General features: G+C 44.2%; 1 protein-coding gene and 1 long non-coding RNA gene across 4 annotated transcripts in view; one reads left to right on the top strand and one right to left on the bottom strand.

The window, feature by feature from the left end:
* The first annotated feature begins 1,880 nt into the window (after positions 1–1,880).
* LOC115606735 lies at positions 1,881–5,806 on the top strand. The gene is made up of 3 exons (XR_003990988.1): positions 1,881–2,820; positions 4,654–4,774; positions 5,607–5,806. It is a non-coding gene; the product is annotated as an uncharacterized LOC115606735 (long non-coding RNA).
* Positions 5,807–7,512: 1,706 nt separating this feature from the next.
* The window catches only part of SLC35F4 (solute carrier family 35 member F4), a 125,859-nt gene continuing 112,806 nt past the window's right edge, over positions 7,513–20,565 (bottom strand). For 2 of the 3 annotated variants that reach the window (XM_030483147.1, XM_030483148.1), the window contains 5 exons: positions 19,746–19,965; positions 12,821–12,946; positions 10,774–10,966; positions 8,958–9,047; positions 7,513–7,962 (listed from right to left, as the gene is read on the bottom strand). In XM_030483147.1, coding sequence (XP_030339007.1) covers positions 7,721–7,962; positions 8,958–9,047; positions 10,774–10,966; positions 12,821–12,946; positions 19,746–19,965 — 871 coding nt within the window. In that variant the 3' untranslated portion in view covers positions 7,513–7,720. The remainder of the gene's footprint in view (positions 7,963–8,957; positions 9,048–10,773; positions 10,967–12,820; positions 12,947–19,745; positions 19,966–20,565) is intronic. The other variant, XM_030483149.1, reaches the window with a different exon arrangement.

Here is a 20,565-nt window from a genome sequence, read left to right as displayed (position 1 = left end):
CATTCATTTCCAAGGTGGGGTGGTTGGAAAATATGTAGGGAGGATTACTTATGCAACAAGATTAATATTGCAGGGTGGGTTTTATGGCAGGAGTAGGGTTGCGGGAGGAGGTCAGGGCTGTGCTACAAAAAAACGTGGAAACCAGCAAACACAAAGAGTGTGAGGGAGACCCCAAAATGGCATCAGATCTGGGGTTCATTTAGTGGAAGCTTACTCCACTGGGATTCCTGGACTGATCCTGTATAGGTCTGGAGCAAGTATGGCCTCTTTTGCTTTTTCTGTTGGGAGAGGAGTGCGGCAGAGTCAAGCATCCAGCACTTACGGCCAGTAGATTCACAGATGAAGCACTCCCCCTTCATGGAAATGGGGAGGTGAGTACAAATAGCCAGTGCGAAATACCACTGGCCAGGGGTGACACTTCCCAGAAGAAATCCTGGGTTCCTGGAGCAACCCAAGAGGTTCGTGTTTTAGCCACAAAGTGCCAATGTCACTTGTGACTTTGCTTTACAGTAAGTCACACAGGGCAGGAGGGAGGCAGAAGAGCTTAGGTTTCGTTTTGGGTTTTGTTTGTTTGTTTTCACCTCTTTTCCTAATGAAAATATAAAATCAGCACCCTGCTTCCCTCCTGAGCTTCTCAATGCTTAATGTCTACTCATTCCTTTTTTTCTTTTTTTTTCCTCCACTTCCCCCTCTCCTGCTGAGAACAGGTCATTCCTGTCAAGCAGCTTGGGAAAACTGTGAATTAAATGCAATGACGAATGTGTCAGAGCAGTGGAAAACCCATGTAGATTTAAAGCTAGCATCCATCCTGCTGTATCTGGGTGTCTCACCTGAATGCAGTGCTATGGCCCTGGCCCTGCTGAAGTACTCTCAGGTCCCCCTGCTCCCCATGCTGGCAAACACCCTCTCTTGGCCAGGTTTCTTTCCAAGCCATATGGGCTTCCTCACCTGCCACAGTCTGTCGTACAGTGATTCAGGGAAGGAGAGTTCAAAGGGACAGGTGTACTCAAGGTTGCTATTGCTCCAAGCACTTCATCTCTGGGTCAAGAGGCAGCACCTTGATGCTGCATCAGTTAATGACCAATATTTCCCAACAATTTTTTAGAAGCAGTCTGCAAAAAGATACCCTTCCTGCAGGTTGCTGGGGCAAACTTGCTCAAGTTTGGGGTTGAACAGGGTTCCATAGGGGCCCAGTGGTACTGGAAGAGGCTCCCAGATATTATTACTTGCAATCGCTGAGCCAGAATTACCCCTTCACACCTTTACCAGAGCTCCCTGGGTGCTGTGTGGATGCTGGGGGTTTGCTGGGTGAGCTTTGCATGTGCAGTGGAGATCATGGCTACTGGAATCTTATCAACCTGCTCAGCTCGAGAGTGAGCAGTGGCAGCCCCAGCTATAGCACGAAGTGATGCTGTGTTAACCCCCTCACTTAAACCTGCCTTTAACACTAGCTGATGAATTTGATGAAGGGAAGGATGTGTTGAGGTAGAACAGAATAGACTATTTCAGTTGGAAGAGACCCACAATGATCATCTAGTCCAACTGCCTGACCAATTCAGGGTTGACCAAGTTAAAGCATGGTACTAAGGGCATTGTCCAAATGCTTCTTAAACACTTACAGGTTTTGGGCATCAACCACTTCTCCAGGAAGCCTGTTCCAGTGTTGACCACCATCTCAGTAAAGAAATGCTTCCTAAAGGTACTCCTGAGCTTCAGACTGGCTTTATCACTGACCTCCTGGTGATGTGAAGCTCATATTTTTTGGTTTTTTGTTTGTTTGTTTTTTTTTTTTTTTTTAACTGGGGTATTACTTAATACAGTCTTTTGTCTGCATTTAAGGTTTGGTTTGATTCCCAAATGCTGTGTTGTAGAAACATGGTGATGCAAGCTTCCCAAATGCTGTGTTGTAGAAACATGGTGATGCAAGCAGCTTTGGTCCTATACATTGCTTTTAGGGACAGCACACGGTCCCTCCCAGGAGGGCTGGAAGCTCTTTATACCTTTCTCCCATTTCATTAATTGCCTGAAACCCTCCCCCAAATTCAGCTGGAACCTACAAGTGAGACTGATCTCGCCAGAATTGGATTTTCCAGCAAATTTTTTTGTAGTCAAAAGGAAAACATTGACCCCTGAGTGCTCTGACACCCTTGTTTTGAGGAAGATACCAGGAAAAGCTCAGGGGTAGGGTAGTGCCATGACTTGAGCAGCGGTTTTCCCACAGAGAGGCAGAGTTTGTTACTCTCTGCACATGGAGCAGTGGTGAATCAAGGGGAGGATTTGGCATGGGGCACTAGTCTAACATTGAACTGTAATAGTGAACTGCCTCTTCCTTAAAACTTCTTTGCCTTAAAGATAATTTCTCTGTCTTAAAACTTAGTTTTAAATTATAAAAAACACAGCACAGGAGGAGGTGGAAAGTAGGCAGCATGGATTTTAGCCAAAATAACACCTGGACTTTCTGCAAATCTCTGTTGAGAGATGACCGTAACGAAGTGAACAGGCTTGCTGTTTATCATGCTTGCAGCGTGTTTAGGGAGCAACAGCATGAACAAATGGAGCAGTGAAGAGAGGAAAATAATCCAGCACCATTTCACTGTCTGGGATACATACTGGTGCAGCTAGTGGATCCCGTTATTTCACATCTGTAAAGTTGAGAAATACGGCTTGTTCCTCCCTCTGCTGCTTGTTGCTTGTATTAACAGGGGATGTTCATCTTAACTAGCCAAGGCTGAGGGTACCAGTGGTGCTGAGATAACATCGTCTGCAGTGCCTGGTTGTCAAGCCCTCCAGAGAGGACACGGGCAGGCAGCAAGGCTCAAGGTGGGTTATTTGCAGCATGTTTTGTTTTCCTTCCAGAGAGCCAGGCCCTGGTGTGAAGGAGAATCTGATAATGCAGCTGCCAGATCAAAACTAGCATTTTCCTTGGGGTGCAAATGAGACAGTGCAACTGAAATGAAACCCTCATGTTGCTGGACATTAAAAACCATCAAATAGAAGAGATTAAAATAAGGAAGTGTTTTTGTTGTTATTTACATTAATTTCTTGGTAGAAGGACTCATCAGAGACACTCATAGCAGCAGAATTAACCATATCTGATGAGTCACTGGATGGGTGTGTGTCCTGGGTTCAGCTACAGCAGTCATTTTTAATCCTTCTTAGTAGCTGGTGCAGTGCTGTGTTTTTTAACTTTCAGCCTGGGAACAACGCTGGTAACACTGATGTTTTCAGTTGTTGCTAAGTAATGTTTACTCTGACCAAGGACTTTCTCAGTCTCATGCTTTGCCAGGGAGGAGGGGAAGCCGGAAGGAAACAGAGACAGGACACCTGACCCAAACTAGCCAAAGGGGTATTCCATACCACAGCACATCATGCCCAGTATATAAACTGGGGGGAGTTACCCAGAAGGCCCAGATCACTGCTCAGGTCGGGCTGGGTATCGGTCGGCGGGTGGTGAGCAATTGTATCCTCTCCCCTTGTTATTTCACTAATCGTTATTATCATTGGTGGTAGCAGTAGTGGTTTTGTATTATACCTTAGTTACGGGACTGCTCTTATCTCAACCCGTGGGAGTTACATTCTTTTGATTCTCCTCCCCATCCCTCCGGGAGCAGGGGGAGGAAGAAGTGGGGGAGTGAGTGAGCGGCTGTGTGGTTCCGAGTTACCGGCTGGGCTCAAACCACGACAGTGTGATTACTGGTTTGCATTCCTCTGATAGATTGTCAGCACCATCATGCAAAATAGCCTCCATTTATTGTCTGATTTCTTGGGTTTTAATGGGTTTTCTCCAGCTGAAAGACTGAGCTGCACTCTAGGGAAAACAATTACCTTCCTCACTGAATAAGGAAGAAAAAACTGCAAGTTGGGCAGCAAGTGAAGGAGGGGGTCCTAAGAAATCACAGAGTGGGACGAACACCCCTGGACAGCATCTGGGCATGATGCAATGGAGGGATTATGTACCTGCTTGCCTCTGGGTACTTGTCCCACAAGCACTTGTGGCTGTGGTGGCAGGCATTGCCTGGAGCTGCTGGTGGGGGAAGGATGCAGAAGCAATTCCCTCTTGCCCACCCTCAGCAGGGGCTGGGGGGGAGCAAAGTAGTGGCAGAGAGGGGAAGGCCTTCTGCAGAACCTTAGCTCTGTTCACTGTGCAGGCAGCAACATGAGGGATGCTCGCTCTGAACAGGAAGCTTGGCTTGGAAGGTGACTGTTTGGCTCAGAGCTGCACGTATTTTCTCCCTGTGGAAATGCAAGGGTGGTCGCTGGTCCCTGGGAAAGCGACAGGCACAGGGTCTGCTTGTAGAGAGTGTCGAGAAATATTAGTTGTTAGGTTAAGTAAGTTTTAAATAGAGTTATATAGAGTGAGTCACTTCCAGAGTTATAATATTGTGTGGTTTAGTATGCTGTTTGCTTAGTTTTACTTGCTTAGCATGAGTAGCTAGATTTGCTGGAGCCTTAGGCTGCAAGCTGTGCGCTTTCATATAGATATGCTTTTGGTTGGAATAGAGTTAATTTTCTTAATTTTTCCTAGTACAGTGCTGTGTTTTGTCTTTAGTATGACGAGAACGTTGATAATAATACACTGATGTTTTAGTTGTTGCTGGGCAATGTTTATCTGACATCTAGAACTTCAGTGTCCCATGCTCTGCTCGCAATCAGGTACACAAGATGCGCAAACCAGAAGATAACGAGGCCACAACCGTCAGCAGAAGCTGCAACTCAACAAGATAAGAACAGTTCATGTCCTGCCCTCATGGAGATGGAGAAAGAATCCAATAAGGTATTAGGCAACCCCAGACCAAAACTCACCATTGGACTAAAGAGGCACATGAAGGGCATGTGAAGGGCATAATTCATAAGATTTATGCATGTGCATAAATCCTAAGGGTAGCAGCTTCTGCTGACTGAGAGTGACAGACTGGCACAGTGACACTCTGTGTCCCTGGCCACAAAACATCTGAAGTAGGGAAAAAGACGGGTTTCACATGATTTTCCCTGCTGAATCCTCAATAACGTTCCTTGAAGGATCCAGTCCTGGGCCTGAAGATGCTGCCGTGAGGCTGCTTGCCAAAATGTACTCAGCAGTGCGTACTAACAGGAAATGTTTGTTATTCCCATGTGTTCAATTTGGCAGAAGCTGAATTTCTGTAAAACACATCTCTCAAACTATCTAGTAACGTAAATGAAGATATCGAGTCCAAAAATTGACTTGGGCTTGTGCCCAAGCTCCCATGTGCTATTTGTTTTCACCCCGTGATATTTCCTGTTCAATATAATTCACTTTTCATAGAATATTTTAAATGTCTAGCTCCTTTCAAAAGCAGCAGACAAAGAGCAGAGCCCGTCTTCTCTAGAGGAGACTTATGAAAGTGTGTATACCCAAAGCTTATACCTTTAGGGTTTAGTGCAAAGGGGATGGTTGGTTGGGTTGGTTTCTACAGACCTAATTCTGTCCAGGAGCTGGGGGAAAAAGCAGGGAGTGAGCAAGCGGCTGCATGGTTCTGAGTTACCAGCTGGGTTTAAACCACAACAACATTAAAAACCATCAAATAGAAGAGAGTAAAATAAAGTAGTGCTTTTGTTATTATTTATATGAATTTCTTTGTTTGCAGCAGTATTCAGCCCTAATGGCCACGGGGACACGTTGGCTGCCCACCACCCTTCAGCCCCATCACTGCCTCCTCTGCTGCTGGGACCAGCTCAGCCACAGGGCACTGCTCCAAAGCGTGGGGCTCACACAGCATCCCCCATGAATCGGATGCATCAGTGCAGTACAAGGGGTTTGTTAGGACTCACCAGAGGCATGCTTGCAGAGAGGTGAGCTCGCCAACAGTCCTGATATAAATCACAGCTCAGTGCTGGAAGTGCTCTTGCTGTTATTTTAGTGACACACACAGTTGTTGTTATCATGTAACTGGTGTTATTAATAACAAACACTTGATTTCTCTGATACTTTATTTCTTCCTGGACAAGGTGTGAAGACAAGACACGGTGTGAAGCTGCCTAAGAGCTGATCATAGCTCTTAGATCATAGCTGATCATCCAGGAAGAAATACCATCAAAAACCCCCTACCAACTGCTAATCAAACTCACAAACAGTGGGCAAGCCAGTAGAGCTCAAATCCACGATACTTTCCAGTTGTTTCTAGTCTTCCTTTAAAAAAAAAAAGGAATAACCCCCTACTTGTCTGCATATCAAATGCTCTCAAATAAAAGTTATTTTGAGTAGTTAATCCCACGAATTCTGTTACAGAAAACAGCCACGCTAAATTACTCAAAGATGGGCTTAGGGAGGGAACTGAGCAGCTTGATTGGTTTGTTTTGACTTTTGAAAGGCTTTTCCACAGTGGAGGATAAGAAAACGTACTTGCTGGTCCCAGGCCTCTATAAAATAGGAACTGACATTTCCTTGGGATGCTAGTGATGCAGGGTGTTCAATCTCTCATGAGAAGCTTGTTCAGCTGAGAGTGCAGCTTTTCTGGGAGAAGAAGAGATAAAATAAGGCTATTTTTGGCTTTACTACTACTTACTAAAGGCACCCAAAATCCACCGTCACTGCTAGAAAGTTGGTGTTGGAATGAGGCACAGCTCAGCGTGGCTCTGGAAGGGATGCGGGGCTAGTGCTGGAGCCTGGTCAGGGGGGAGAAGCTATGAGTGGTTTGGTGGCTCCAGGTTAATAGGATGTTTGCAGCTAATCAGTCACAGGCTAGAGCAGACCATGAGTGTCATGAATGGGGTCAGTTCTTTAGCAAAGGCTGGGACAAGGTGTGAAGCTGCCTAAGAGCAGATCATCCAGGAGTGGAGGGTATGATCAGCAACATCTCAGTTACTCAGTCTGGGTTACTAGGGCTGGTAGAATTCCTACAAATGTACAAACTAGCAAAACTATTTTCAACTCTTTTAACCAGCAACAGCCCACCTAAACATATGGTTCTCCTATGTTCAGCTATAAAATTCTCTCTTCCAACTGGACTGGGAAGCAAGGTGTCTCAGCCGTGCCTGCCCAATCATGTCCTGGGTGTCACGTTTGTTAGGACATCAGTCATCAGTACCAAACCATGGATTTCCACTGCCTGCAGGTACAGTATTCAACAGAGAGGAGACAACTTTGCACCACATCTCTGGGCTAACAGCACTGTAGCATGTCCAGGTTATGTGCGACACAGCTTTCATCACATATTTCACAATAACATAGCTTAATGAAAAATTAATGTTTTGCACATCATAGAATATTTATTCTGATGATAATTCCTAATATCGATGTGAACAGCGGCCTCTTTCAGAAGTGGATTCTCAAAAATGCCAAGAGAGGTTTGAAATGGCTTTCCAAAAGTACTACCTCACTGAAGGTCACATCATTGAAAGTTAAGTCGACGTTGAATTTTGAGATTTAGCTGGAAATATCCAAGATTTGTATCCTTGAGAATGGCTCTACTTTTGCCACCAAAAGGAGATAAACAATGTAGACATGATTCATATTTTAAACGCACCAGTTCAGTAAGACACAAGCTTAAATGGTTTTTTATTACAAAGCATTTTATTGTAGTTATTTACACCCGCTCCTTGATAAGTGTATAAATGTAAACATTTATTATAGATGTATTTCTCTTATCTTACAATCCATCCCCTGTTCAGAGTAAATGTCGTTTTTAAGCATACAAGTAGTGAGGAAATTTAAGCTATATTCACAGAATATACATCTGCGTGCAGTTCAAGTCCACCAGCCCTAAGCTAGTGGTATAGACACTGTACCATTAGCTCTACTTCTGCTTCTTGTGTGTACACTGGAGTCTGTGATGTCGTCGGCATGATCTTCACTTTTCTTCTCTTTCAAGCTGTTGATGAACCTCAGGGTTATTTCATCCCATTCCTCAGGGAGCAGCATGAGCAGAAACCCAATGCAAATTATGATGGTGGCTCCCAATCTCACTACACTGAAGATCATTTTGTGCTTCAACAGATCCACAGCTGTGAAGAAGAAATGACAACGCCGTCAAAACTGCAGCACGATGAACTACAGCATCAGACCAGCCTGGCACATCTCTATACCCTGTGTTTTGCACTCTGGCTGTGATACTGGCCATGTCCCTCTCAATCTCCTAGAGTGACCAGCTCCTCGAGTTGAGAACATTTTTGACCTGGCCAGGTAGTACTGGAAGTGCCACATCTCCTCTGTGCCTCACCACCTTCATGCAGGCTCCAAGGAAGCTTTATAGGGCTCATCTAAACCTCAAGGTTTCAATTTTTGTTCTGAGAGGGAAGCTACTTTATGTTAACTCTCTATCAACAGCAGGTTACCTCAGTGTAACATTTCCTTGGGCTGCACAGACCAGTGATGGGGAGACAGCAGTATGCAGGTCAGGAAGCTGGAGTCGATGCCTCTCGGCCCAGCCTCCCAGCTCCACAACCAGCAACAACAGCGCAGCTGAGCCCTTCAGCAGCCTCTTAGAGGTACTGACTAACAGCTCTGACCTGTATTCCTATAAAAATAGACGTTTCTTTGAAAACATGCTCAAATACCTCGAGTAGCGAGGCTAAGAAGGTGGAGGAGGAGACAGAGGCTATTCAACAAGATAGAGCTCTGAAGTAAACTTCCACATACACACACTGCCCTGCTGCTGCATGGCAAGCCACCTGCACAGTGCTGAGCCACAGCAGCAGCACGCTGACCCCACCATTTCTCAGCAGCAACCAGCAGCTTTGGGCTGCTGGCTGGGGATCAGCCTGCCCTCTCCTCTGCATAGTATGGATGTACCCCGTCACTCCCAGAGAAAGAGGCAAGACAAAACCCAAATGCTTTCACCATCTGAAACACCCACTATCACCAGGAGTATCTGTGGAAGCTGTAGGAGACCAAACTGCTTTTGAAACTTGTGACAACAGATTTTGACTATGTAGATAATAAACGTGTTATCTGCATGCCCGTGTGCTTATTTTTCTACTAACAACCATGATACTTGTACCTGCATTTCCAGGGACACTGAGCACTGTGCCGATTGAGATCAGAATGGGGTATGTAAGCACAACACCAACATTAACCAGAATATTGAAAGCTAGGGAAAAACAGAGAAAATAATACATGATTTATGGGGAAAAACACTAGAGTGAGATTTTTGTCATCCACCTTGACCCTACAAGTATCATACATGCTCAGTATGCACACCACAGTAATGTAGTTGTCACAGTGATTAATTTTTAATTTTTATATATGAATGTGAAATGAAGGACAGCTCTGCATGAGGGAAGAGGGAGGGCTGTACGCCCTTTCACTAACTGTAATACCACCGTTATCACACTGTATTTCACAGCTTTGCCCAAGCTTTACTCAGATACCAACAACCCAGTTTTGCTGCCATAAGCCATCATTTCTCCTACCAGAAGGATGGTGACCCCAGCTTCCCCATCTTGGCTGAGGCTGTGTTGTCCTTGTCTTAGTAGGACATTTCATTGAGGAAAGGCCCCACCCCGCTCTACCTCAACCACACACCAAAGGTGATAGCAGCAGGAATTCATGCTCCAAAGGACACTAAATACAATTACCTGATGAAGTTAACTGTGAACTAAGCAGACCGGACTGAGACCATGGTCCTTCTGCCATGCTGAAGACAAAATGGAAGCTGACAGAAGTACAAATGTACACCACCTTTAATTTATGGGTTGGGGGTTTTTTACATGTCAGCACTCCCAGCCAACTCCAATTTCCTTGAGAGATCAAAAACAAACTGCAAAAACTTGCCTTTCATACCATTCTCTAGGGTGCTCCTCCAGCTCTCGCAGCCAGGGGCTGGCTCTGTGTGCTGTGGCAGGACTGCAGGTCCCCCACCTGACCACCCACCACCAGTCCGGCTCTTGAGTCCCCTATGCAAAAGGAGGAAGTTTGCCCACTCTGCAAGGTTGTTCCCTCGTGCTTGGGATAATATGCTTGGGTAGATGGCTGGGTGATAGATTATCCCTACTTTTGTCGCTTAGGTGCTCACAGAGCAGCTGCAATTCTGATTAGAGCGGTTTCAAGGTGCTGTCAGTTGTCAGCCCAGCCACGTCTCGGAATGGCTGCATAGATGGACTATGTGTTGGCCAATGACATCCTTTTTGTTTCCATTTAATACACTTCAGTGGAGACAAAAACCTCTTCAATTATAAAATAATACAGACTTTATTAAAGGAAAGAATGTTGTTACACCTGGAAATTAAAACATTCCTGGGCTGAATCCAACATATGTTCTGCCTGGTTAGAGGATAGCAATCATGGCTCTGAAAGAGGGAGCGTTGTGGAAGGGCAGAGGGGAGGTGAAGACCACAGGCAATGAAACAGCACTAGCCTTTGCAAGTTAATGCAAAGCTGTGTGAGCTCTGCCCAGAGCTCTGCAGCACCCATAGAAAGGTGCCCCAGCACTGTGGGTCTCTGTGTCAGTGCACGCAGCCCACAGAGCACACCAGGAACTGACAGGGTACATGCAGCCCTTTGAAATTGGATTTATAGCAATCAAACTGTGCAGAGATAGTGAAATACCAATGAAACTATGGTACAAATGTAAAGATGACAACTGGACAATTAATATGACTGCTTCATATTTAGTCTCTGCTGTTAGTATTAAGGCTTCTTACTAAAAACATGAATCATTTCTCGAGGAATACCTGTTTGCACTGGGATCAGATTTAATCTGTGAGAGAGCTCTGCTGCTTAAGGGGGTGGAGAGAATTGTTTGTGCCTAAGCCTAATTTTGTATTAGGGTGGGAGGGAGAAAAGCTAGAAAAATGAGTCCATTTTTTATCACTTACCTAACCAGAGTCCAGCTACTCCACAGAGGTAACCCCATGGCACAGCAGAGAAGGGGGACCAGTACTCCACTTTTGTAAAATACAGTATGATTGGGGTAACAGAGATGAAAATTAAATTGAAGAAGCCCAGGGTAGAAACAAAATGAGCCGCTTCCCCAAAGTTTGCACTTCCAAGAAACATTTTGAACAAAACCTGCAAAGGAGAGAGGAGAGGAGTGTTTTAGACTTTATGCCTTTCAAAGTTCTCCAGCACAGAGTCTCCACTCCCTTGGGGAGACTAGGACACAGTACAGCCCTGACCGGGACAGCATGCCACAACCTGGCTCTTTTCTAGAGGAGTTTTGAAAGGGGATCATTGGTCTGATTTCTGCCCCCTCCTGCATTTTAGCACAGGGGGATACCATCTTATTACATGGGGATAGAACATTCTATGATTCTATGGCAGAAAATAAGCGTAACAAAGTCTAACAAAGCTTAATGCAAAATGCCATAAGGAGCCAGTGTATCTAAGAATGCAAGGACACCACCATTCATGCAACTAAGTTATAGTGTCTGGCACTGTTAGGATTTGTGAGTTCCATTTGTGAGTTCCAGTGAGTTCCATGGCATGACCCTGCTGAGAGAGGAAAGCCTACCCTCAAGGGACTGACTTCATGCTCACAGGTAGCACAAGCCTCCGGGAGGATTTGCCCTACGTGAGCCTATATTTATACACTTTGAATCACAGAATGGTTAGGGTTGGAAAGGACCTTAAAATCATCTAGTTCCAACCCCCCTGCCTTGGGCAGGGACACCTCGCACTAAACCATGTCACCCGAGACTCCATCCAACCTGGCCTTGAGAACACTGCCAGGGATGGAGCATTCATCACTTCTTTGGGCAACCTGTTCCAGTGCCTCACCACCCTCACAGTAAAGAACTTCTGAATTTCCCGTTTAAGTTTGAAGCCATTACCCCTTGTCCTACCACTACAGTCCCTGACAAAGAGCCCCTCTATTGCATCCTTGTAGGCCCTCTTCAGATATTGGAAGGCTGCTGTGAGGTCAACATGCAGCTTCTCTTCTCCAGGCTGAACAGCCCCAACTTCCTCAGCCTGTCTTCATATGGGAGGTGCTCCAGCCCCCTTATCATCCTCGTGGCCTCCTCTGGACTTGCTCCAACAGCTCCATGTCCTTCTTATGTTGAGGACACCAGAACTGCACACAGTACTCCAAGTGGGGTCTCATGGGAGCAGAGTAGAGGGGCACGATCACTTCCTTCAGTCTGCTGGTCACACTTCTTTCGATGCAGCCCCATATACAGTTAAAGTTATGGTTAATGTTACAGGTGAGTGACTTGTGAATGGTCAGAACAAATTTATTAGAAAGGCAAGCAAAGTCTAAAGCTGGGAGGGAACTTCTTATTGCACTTCAACCAAATCCAAATTTCTGCTCCTCTTTATACATGCTTTGCCCTCTCCGAGCTGACAACAAATACAGCCATGTTTAGCCCAGCCTAACTCAGACGCTCCCCTGCCTTCTTCATCACTCACCTTCAAGAGCAGACAGTACTTTCAAGCAGGGGGCAAAGCCCTGCATCATGTACACCAGGGACACACAGCGGCTCCAAGCCCAGCACGAGCACAGAATATGCAAGAGAGCTGCAGTGTAGATCAGGGATGAGCCGTCTGTCCCTGCTCAGGGAAAGCGGCACTGCCTGCATTCAGGCTCTCCTCCATGCTGCAGATGGCAATCCCCTTCAAAATAGTGTTGATAAACTGTGGTGCCAGGAAATGGTTAAAACATTACCCAAACTCCTTGCAGCATAGTGATGGAGATTTCATTAAAGGCTCATAAAGCAAAGTCATTCTGAATATTTGGCAGCTAACAACTGATTACCCTCATCATAGATTTCCTGACATTGTAACATCTCCTGGTCACAGTATCAATGATGCAGGAGGGATGAATAAAATAAAACATCTATTTTAAAGGGATTCCCTTTGTACTCACACATTTTTAACATCCAATGTTAAAGAACAGAATACTACTAATAAACAGTTATGACCTACCTTATACAATGCTGATGTAGAGGCCGATCCAACGGCATATGCTACTCCGATAATTGAATCACCCTGGAAACCATCTGCATATGCCATCATTACAATTCCTGTGATTGCCATTATTGCTGCAACTATCTGCACAGACAAAGCAAAGCAATGTAAAGCTCAGCGCAATTTCATTACACAGAAAGAAATTATCACTGCGTGGGGTTTTAATGAGTGTCACTAGCTACTGTCTCTGACTTGAAGCTTTCTTGTTTTCCCTTACATAGGGAAAATTATGGACATTTAAGAGAGATGTAAACATAATGAAAGTGCATGCACTGACAGCGACATGGATGTATAGTACTGAAAATTCTCCTGGGACCTATTGAAAGAGCATCCATCATTAAGTATTTTATGAGCTAAACATCCACTTTGGAGATATGACTCCAAGATCAAGAAATGTCACGACATTATGTTCTACTATACAACAAGAGAAATATTTAATGGAATTAAAACATTTAGATGGCCAACCTTCCTGGACATAAGTCCAGGAGAATGACCCTGTATTGTGGAATATTAGTGTACCACTGGGAGCTCTTCCAGGTTGTGCACAGTATTTCCTAACAGCCCCATCAGCTTTCTTGGACAGGCATGACCACATTTCTTTATGGAGCCTTTATGTTTGTGCTTAGGTTTTTGGCCTCATTTGAAAAAGCCCACAGTTTCTAAGCAGTTTCAAAGAAAGAGAACAGAAATAATTAATTACACTGCATCTGAAATCCTGGATCTTGACTCCAAGGACCTTGAGAAAGTGGCAGGGATCCCAACATGTTTTGCTCTTTGAAGAACAACCCCTCTCTACCTAATTGCCCTCAGCACGTAAATATGGAGTCTGAATCAAAGACACCAAATAGCTTCCATCGACTGCAGAGGAAAATGTGTTTCCTCAGACCTGCAGAAAATCACAGCCCCATTTCTGAAAGATAGAAGGTTTTACAGAGATTTTTTTTTTTTTAATTAGTATTAAAGATTTTATCATTATAAAAAGGCTGCTCATGCATTAGAGCTTGGTGTAGAGCAGAAGATGCACAAATGCAGATACCGACAGTTGGCTTTTACACAATCAACAGCAACATTTAGGGTTCCAAATCTGTTTTCTATTCCCAGATAACCATTAAATCACACAACTTCCCAGCGGATAGGCAAGGCAGGCTCTCCCCATTCACAGAATCATAGAATAGTTAGGGTTGGAAAGGACCTTAAGATCATCTAGTTCCAACTCCCCTGCCATGGGCAGGGATGCCTACAGAGAAAGAAACTAACGTGATTCACCTAGACAGGGCTCGCCTCTACAAATACTGCCACAACAACCATCTCCCAAACTCAGCTGCTGAGCCAGACGGGGCTTTTCACCTTCTTGCTCCTGCAGCTCTGGTACAACTCTTGAGCTAACACCAATGCGAGATGGACATTTGCTTCCTGGGAAACCTCATTAAACTTCGTTTAAGAAATATTTACTACTAGACAAACATAAGCTTCCTTGCTTCGCACCACACACTTTAAAGGCATCTTAATCAAATCATGTGTATCTCCTTTTGCAGAGAAGCAAAGTATCTCAATAGTTTTACCATGAGGCCCAGAAAACCCACTGATACTCATATCAAGCAGGATGTGAGCCAGACTGAGACAATAAGCACAAAAATCCCACAAAACAATTTCAACAGAGCCAGTCCATAGAACAAAACCATGTTTCAAGGGACACACAGGACAGGGACACATGCTTGACTCAGGTAAATATGTCCACACATGGGGGACAAGGGGGAACCAAGAATCAACTCCCAAGGTAGAACCAATCTCTGAGACTACAGGTAAAGAAGTTAGTGCTCCTAAGTCCCATAGGTATCTAGGCCAACATCTTTACTAGGGAACTTATCTCCTGGGTGCAGTTTTAAGTATTTCCCTTTCACTGTTAGCCCTATTTTACTAATAACTGAGTCACACAGGTACCCCCTCACATTGCAGTTGCAGTGTCGAAGGCAGAGTCACAAACCACAATGCATGTCCATATCCCACCTTACTTCTATTTAAAACATACAAGCTCCAAGATACAATTCAACAAAGCTGCCTAGCTGTCACCAAAACCAAAAGATACCATTAATATCTCCAAATTCACCATGAAATGGCACTTGAAACCCAGGTCCCCCAACTTAATGACACAGGATGGAATCATATGTACTCAACAGTCTCTCAGGTGTAATGCAATGGTTCGATGGGACCTGGAAGTGCTTTAGAGAGAGAGGACCAGATAGCTCCCCTCCCCTCCTTCCCAGAATAACACATCCTAGCAGTTAGGACATCCCAGGAGGAGGGCTTGGGTTTCTTCATTCAGAGGAGGGACATGGATCCAAGACTGCCATCCCTGGACTTAGGGAACTGCTGAGGAGGAAGGGGAGCATGTTGCATTTTTCACTGCCTAAAAGGGAATCTGGCCTCCATTTCTTATATGAGTTGGGGTGCTGGAAAACATCACACTCTGCTGTTCTCCCTGCTGAAAAGTCAGGGCACATCTGGCACAGGACACATGTACCATCACCCAAGATGCAGCAACGCTTATTCTGACCCCTGAGCTTACGTCTTCCTAAGGATCTGTGAGCAAAACAAAGTTAAATTCTTTTAGAAGAATGAGTTTCAGTCCCATTCAGTTGAAAGGATCCCTACAGAAGTTCCTCCTCCTACCTTTGGTTTAGTGAATAATTCACTAGTAACATAATTGTGCAGTACTGCTGTTCTCCTTACAGCTTACCCCAAGATACAAATATCACAAAAGCCCCAGCCTTGAAGCAACACAGAACTACACTCAGGACCTTTCAGCATGTCTCCTCCTATCAGTTTCCTTATACAGCCGTGCTACACTGACTGGCCAGTTTCATCTCAGGCTGCACGATACGTCTTGTCTTGCACATAAATTCAGATGTAGCATTTCAGCTGTCAGCTGTAGTATTTCAGCTGTAATATTTCAAGCAATGTCTCCTATAAGGCAAAACAGAAAAGTCCAATATAGTTATCCCCTCTTTCTGAGGGAAAGGATCGAGATCTAACTCTAAGTGTGCTCATCGCTCAGATCCAGCGGGTCTTTTGTGTTAATGAAAAGTGAGTAGATCCATCATCCCCAATAAGAGATTCTTCCAATTGGGTAAAACATCTCCCAGTCCGACTACACCAAATTTAGAGAGTCAGTTTCCTAATTTAATCAAGTATTTAGAAAGCCAGGCACTTTTTTTTTCGTAAAACAATTAAAATGATGGACAGATATGGAGCGTCATCTCATGAGATGTTAAATAAATAAGACCTGACACTAGAAAACTGAAAGAACAATATTTAAGTTTCATTTAAGTTTCAAAGCTTTGCCTGCAAACTGTACACGACTGCACTAACACATTTGACCTCTGCCTAGCAATTGTCATGTGTTTGAGAAACCTGAGAGCACATCCTGCAGGCTTCTTGTAAGCTGACAAGAAGCAGCAAGGTCACAGTGAATCAAAGCTGGTTGTTGTAGCTGGCAGCTCATTAAACAAGGCTTTTAATTAATGGAAGAGGGTAGTAACTTTCTTTTCAAGCCTCTGAGGTAAGGAATGAGATTAGCCTGCCTCTTCCCCTGGCCGCAGAAGAGAGCAAGGCCAACCAACATTTCACTCAGGAACAATTTTTTCCCATGTGGAGCACAGCAGAAAATGAGGTGTTGTAGTAAAGAAACCTGTCTCCAGAGCAGACTCAAGCTGTTGAGGGGCTAAAAGTCCCCAAACCACTCTGTACCTACACAATAAGCAATAATTCAACTTCACAACTGAAACACAACCAAGGGCTCAAACATGCAAACATTTAAGCATGTGGCTAAACCTAAGCAATGCAAGCAAACAGAAATACTCAAATACATGAAGTCTTGTAAATATTTGTGCTTGCTCTGAGCCAAAGCTGTCTGGACTTCCACATGTCCCAGTGTAACATGGATACATTATTCATTTGTGAGATGTTCAGAAGTGTTCAAGCGAAGAAGACTGCAGTGCAAGCAGGGATTGTGCTACATTTCCTTTTGCAGAGGAGTAGGTACTTCAAGGTACCTAGGGTTTACCTGCGCTACTTTCATAGGTCAACAGCTATATAGTCATTGCTGTGTATGTCCTTCTCATATGAATAGGCTTTCTCCAGCTCATGTTCTTCTCTCTAGGGTTGGGTGCAAGTGTCTTCCCATGCTACAGCATCACCGCTGAGGGCATATGGCTCTTGCTGCAGAACACACACTCCAGGTACCTCAAATGCAGCCAGCACAACCGAACCTTTGCATGCAGCCCCTAGCAGCCCTTCTGCAGCTAGTCAATGCTTCCATAGGCAAGATTATGCCATACCATAAGGTGGCCATCAAGACACATTTGTCTTTAGACAGCCTATCTGAAAAAACAGCCCCCCAGCCTACTTTCTGGGCTGCACAGAAGCGCTCTGCCAGCACACAGCCTGGGGGCCACAGAGCCATCACACAGGGGGATGTGCGGCTACCATGCACTCATGGGTGTCTGTGGGCAGTTCAGAGATCACCGGCAACAGCAGCAGGCAGATAGGGAGCTGGCAATGCTGGGAATCTGCCACAGAGCCACTGAGCCTTGATGGCTGCTGGTTCTCAAGCCCAGGCAGATGAAAGCTACCTGAGATATACAGGCGCCAGCTGCATCCCTACCTCAATGTGCCGCAGATGTGCCCAACGGCTCTGGAGCTCTGAAAGAGCTGCTAGGAGCTGAGCTCCTTTGAAAACTGGCTGTGGTCCTGGGTGCTGAGTGCTTTTGCAAAAACATTGGCTCAGAGTATATGATTAAGCTCTTATTTCTTTTTGTCTCCTCACTGTCCAAATAACCTAATTACACTTGCTCTCTGAGAGGCTGGGGTATAAAAGCAGTAGAGGCACTCAAAGCACAAAAGGCTGGGTCTGCGCTGCTTTGTTGGATTTTAGTTCTCAAACACTTCTGTGTGGTTATCAACATCATTAAGTGTTAGTCTGGGAGGAGGGCTGCTGGAAAATGCTGGTAACTACCTTTCCAGCAATGTGCATCCAGGATCTGCCAGTTAGCAGCAAAACTAGTTTCTTTTATGTGCAGAAATTGCTGCTCACTTTTTCTGCCAGGTTTTTCCAGTGCAAACCTCACAGTGTTTAACAGCATTAATACTAATGAATATTTATAGCAATGGGGTTTTTTTAGTCAGTGAAAAATAACTAGTAACTGAAAATAGTTTTAGTATTTTTCACCTAGGTTTCTTTAAAAGAGTAGGCTAGGAAAATGCAAACGCTATGCTTGTTCTACAAAGAGGTTGCTTTGAGACAAAAATTAGTTAAAAGCTACAATATTTCCTGTATTTTCAGCTGAAACCTGAGATGATCAAGGGGCAGAAGAGGGAAATTACTATTTCTGTTAATTTCTGTAGAGAAGAACGGAGGATTTCAAACCCTGTATTCTTTGTGTTAGTCATCAGCAGGCTGATGTAGGTCACATTCACCTGATGCTCCTGTATTTTAGGTTGTATTTGAAACAGTTACACCGATGTCCGTGTTTAGCACTGCAAGATGAAATGTCTATGTCCTTACCTTCGAGGGCTCTATGTCTGAGGTCTGTGAATCACAGGTTCACCCCTCAACTTCCCCTGGTCTAGCACACCCTTCACCGAGCCAGTCCAACAAAACCCTCCTGGGAGATCCTACCCACGAGTTCAACTGTGTGATAGCACGCATGTCTTGAGGTGCTCGTGTACTGTGCCATTACTAACTGTCTAGCCAGCCCATCTCACCAGGAAATTAGGGGAACTGTTTTATTTTCAACAATTTCCTTTTCCATTCCCAACCCCCAAGCAGAGTGCTCTGTTCAGTGGGCTGATGGCTGCTGCAAGCACTAGATCATATGCCCATGAAACAGGATGCCTTTTCCTTTCATTTCTGAACCCTCCTATCACACTACTAATAGAAAAAAAGCTGCTATGCCCATTTTTAAAAAAACAACATCACTTGAATGAGTGTCCTAATGCATTACACTTTCCATGAAAACATCCATGGAAAATCCAACAGCTGGCTCTTTCTGGTCACAGGCATCAAACCTGGCCCCAACCAATCCCTAATGAAATTCAAGGCTCTTGATAGTTCAATCAGGATTGTACTCAACATGACCATTAGGCCTTCAGCCATTTCAGCGGGGGAATCTATCAGCAGAAGTGGCAGAAATCCTAGCTACTCCTTAGCCAGGGTATAGAGTGAACAGTTTAAATTGATGCCTATTAGGAGATTTGTGTATGTAAAATTACAGGAAACATGCTTGCTTTCCCCCAGATCCAGGCACATATCGTTTTTTTCTAGTTCTTTTCTTTGTTTTTGCAGGGTCCATATTACTGCCAGTGAGTTCTAAAACATTTTGGTTTAATGCAAAACAGTCGCTGCTCCTTTTAAACCAAATTTGGCACATGTATATATGTGTGTAAAAAGCAATAGGTAGCATAAGAAAAATACATTACACATTGAAAATAGCTATCTACACAAACAAGGAATAAAATTGCTTTGGTTAGAACTTAAGCATTCATCACTAAGCTTAAAGTAGAATTAACTGGCTGTACTCCAGCACTGTAACTCAAGACAGAATAGGTTTATATGAAACTGGAAGTCTTCCTATTCCAATTTGTCAAATTACACTTAGCTGTAATAGCTTCTTGAAATTCCCTCATTGAATTACCTCTGGAGCCTGAGATCTCTAAATGATCTTCAGGCTGAGGTTTACATCATAAAATTAAATGAGAAATGGTTTCATGGTGTATATATATATATATACACACCATAACGCGGCAGCACTGTGGCAGCACAATAGCTTATGGATTTAATGAATTACAAAAACAAGAGAGAGTTGAAAAGCAGGCATGTCATTACCCTTGCTCCCATGAACCTGTCTTTCAGCACGATCCAAGAAAGCAAGAAGACAAAAGCTTTGTTACAACAGAATAGGGCAGAGACGTCTGTGGCTGTCAGCTTCTTTAAAGCCAGTAAATACAGGTAGTTAGTCAGAGTCCACAGAATAGAAAAGGGAGCAGTCCTTTTAAGAAAGAGTTTCAGGGTCAGACCATCTTCACCAAAAATCCGACTGCATTCCCTATGAAAAGAAAGGAGTTTAAAACTCAGCTAGGATTTTCCTTAGCATTCACACCAGCACAGCAAAGATTCATTAGACTTTTATCACATTCAGTTCAGTGCTTTTTCTAATTACTCCGCAAACCCGTAAGAATCTATTGTTTAATTCACACAGAGAAAATAACCTACAATCTTCTTAAAACAGCAATTTCACAAATAGAAAAGAAGTAACTTACCTGGAATAATCACACTCTATGCAACAATAATCCCAGGGACTCACACACAGACATGAAGGTTATCTACAATGCACTGGTAGTTCTCAGACTCTGCCTTCGAGGCCATGAACAGAGGGATTATAACCGCAATTTTTTCTCTGTAGCTTGACAATTTTTTCTTGCTTTGCTCCAAAACCTGTTTTTATTCTTATTGAAATATATTCTCATATATGGCCAAGTAAGCTTTAAGAATTGCTTGAAGATACTCAAAAATGCTGCCAGACACATCACCATGGTGGAAAAGTGAGCCACCAGCCAGCAGAACTGAGCCAGTTGAACAAGAGTGTAAGAAAAATAAGGAAAGGGGAGGGAAGGGTACTTAACAGCTTTGTTTTATTACACAGTGA

Source organism: Strigops habroptila, chromosome 4 (genome assembly GCF_004027225.2).
Source record: "Strigops habroptila isolate Jane chromosome 4, bStrHab1.2.pri, whole genome shotgun sequence".
NCBI classification, from domain to species: domain Eukaryota; kingdom Metazoa; phylum Chordata; class Aves; order Psittaciformes; family Psittacidae; genus Strigops; species Strigops habroptila.
This window is presented reverse-complemented; position numbering and strand designations above follow the sequence as displayed.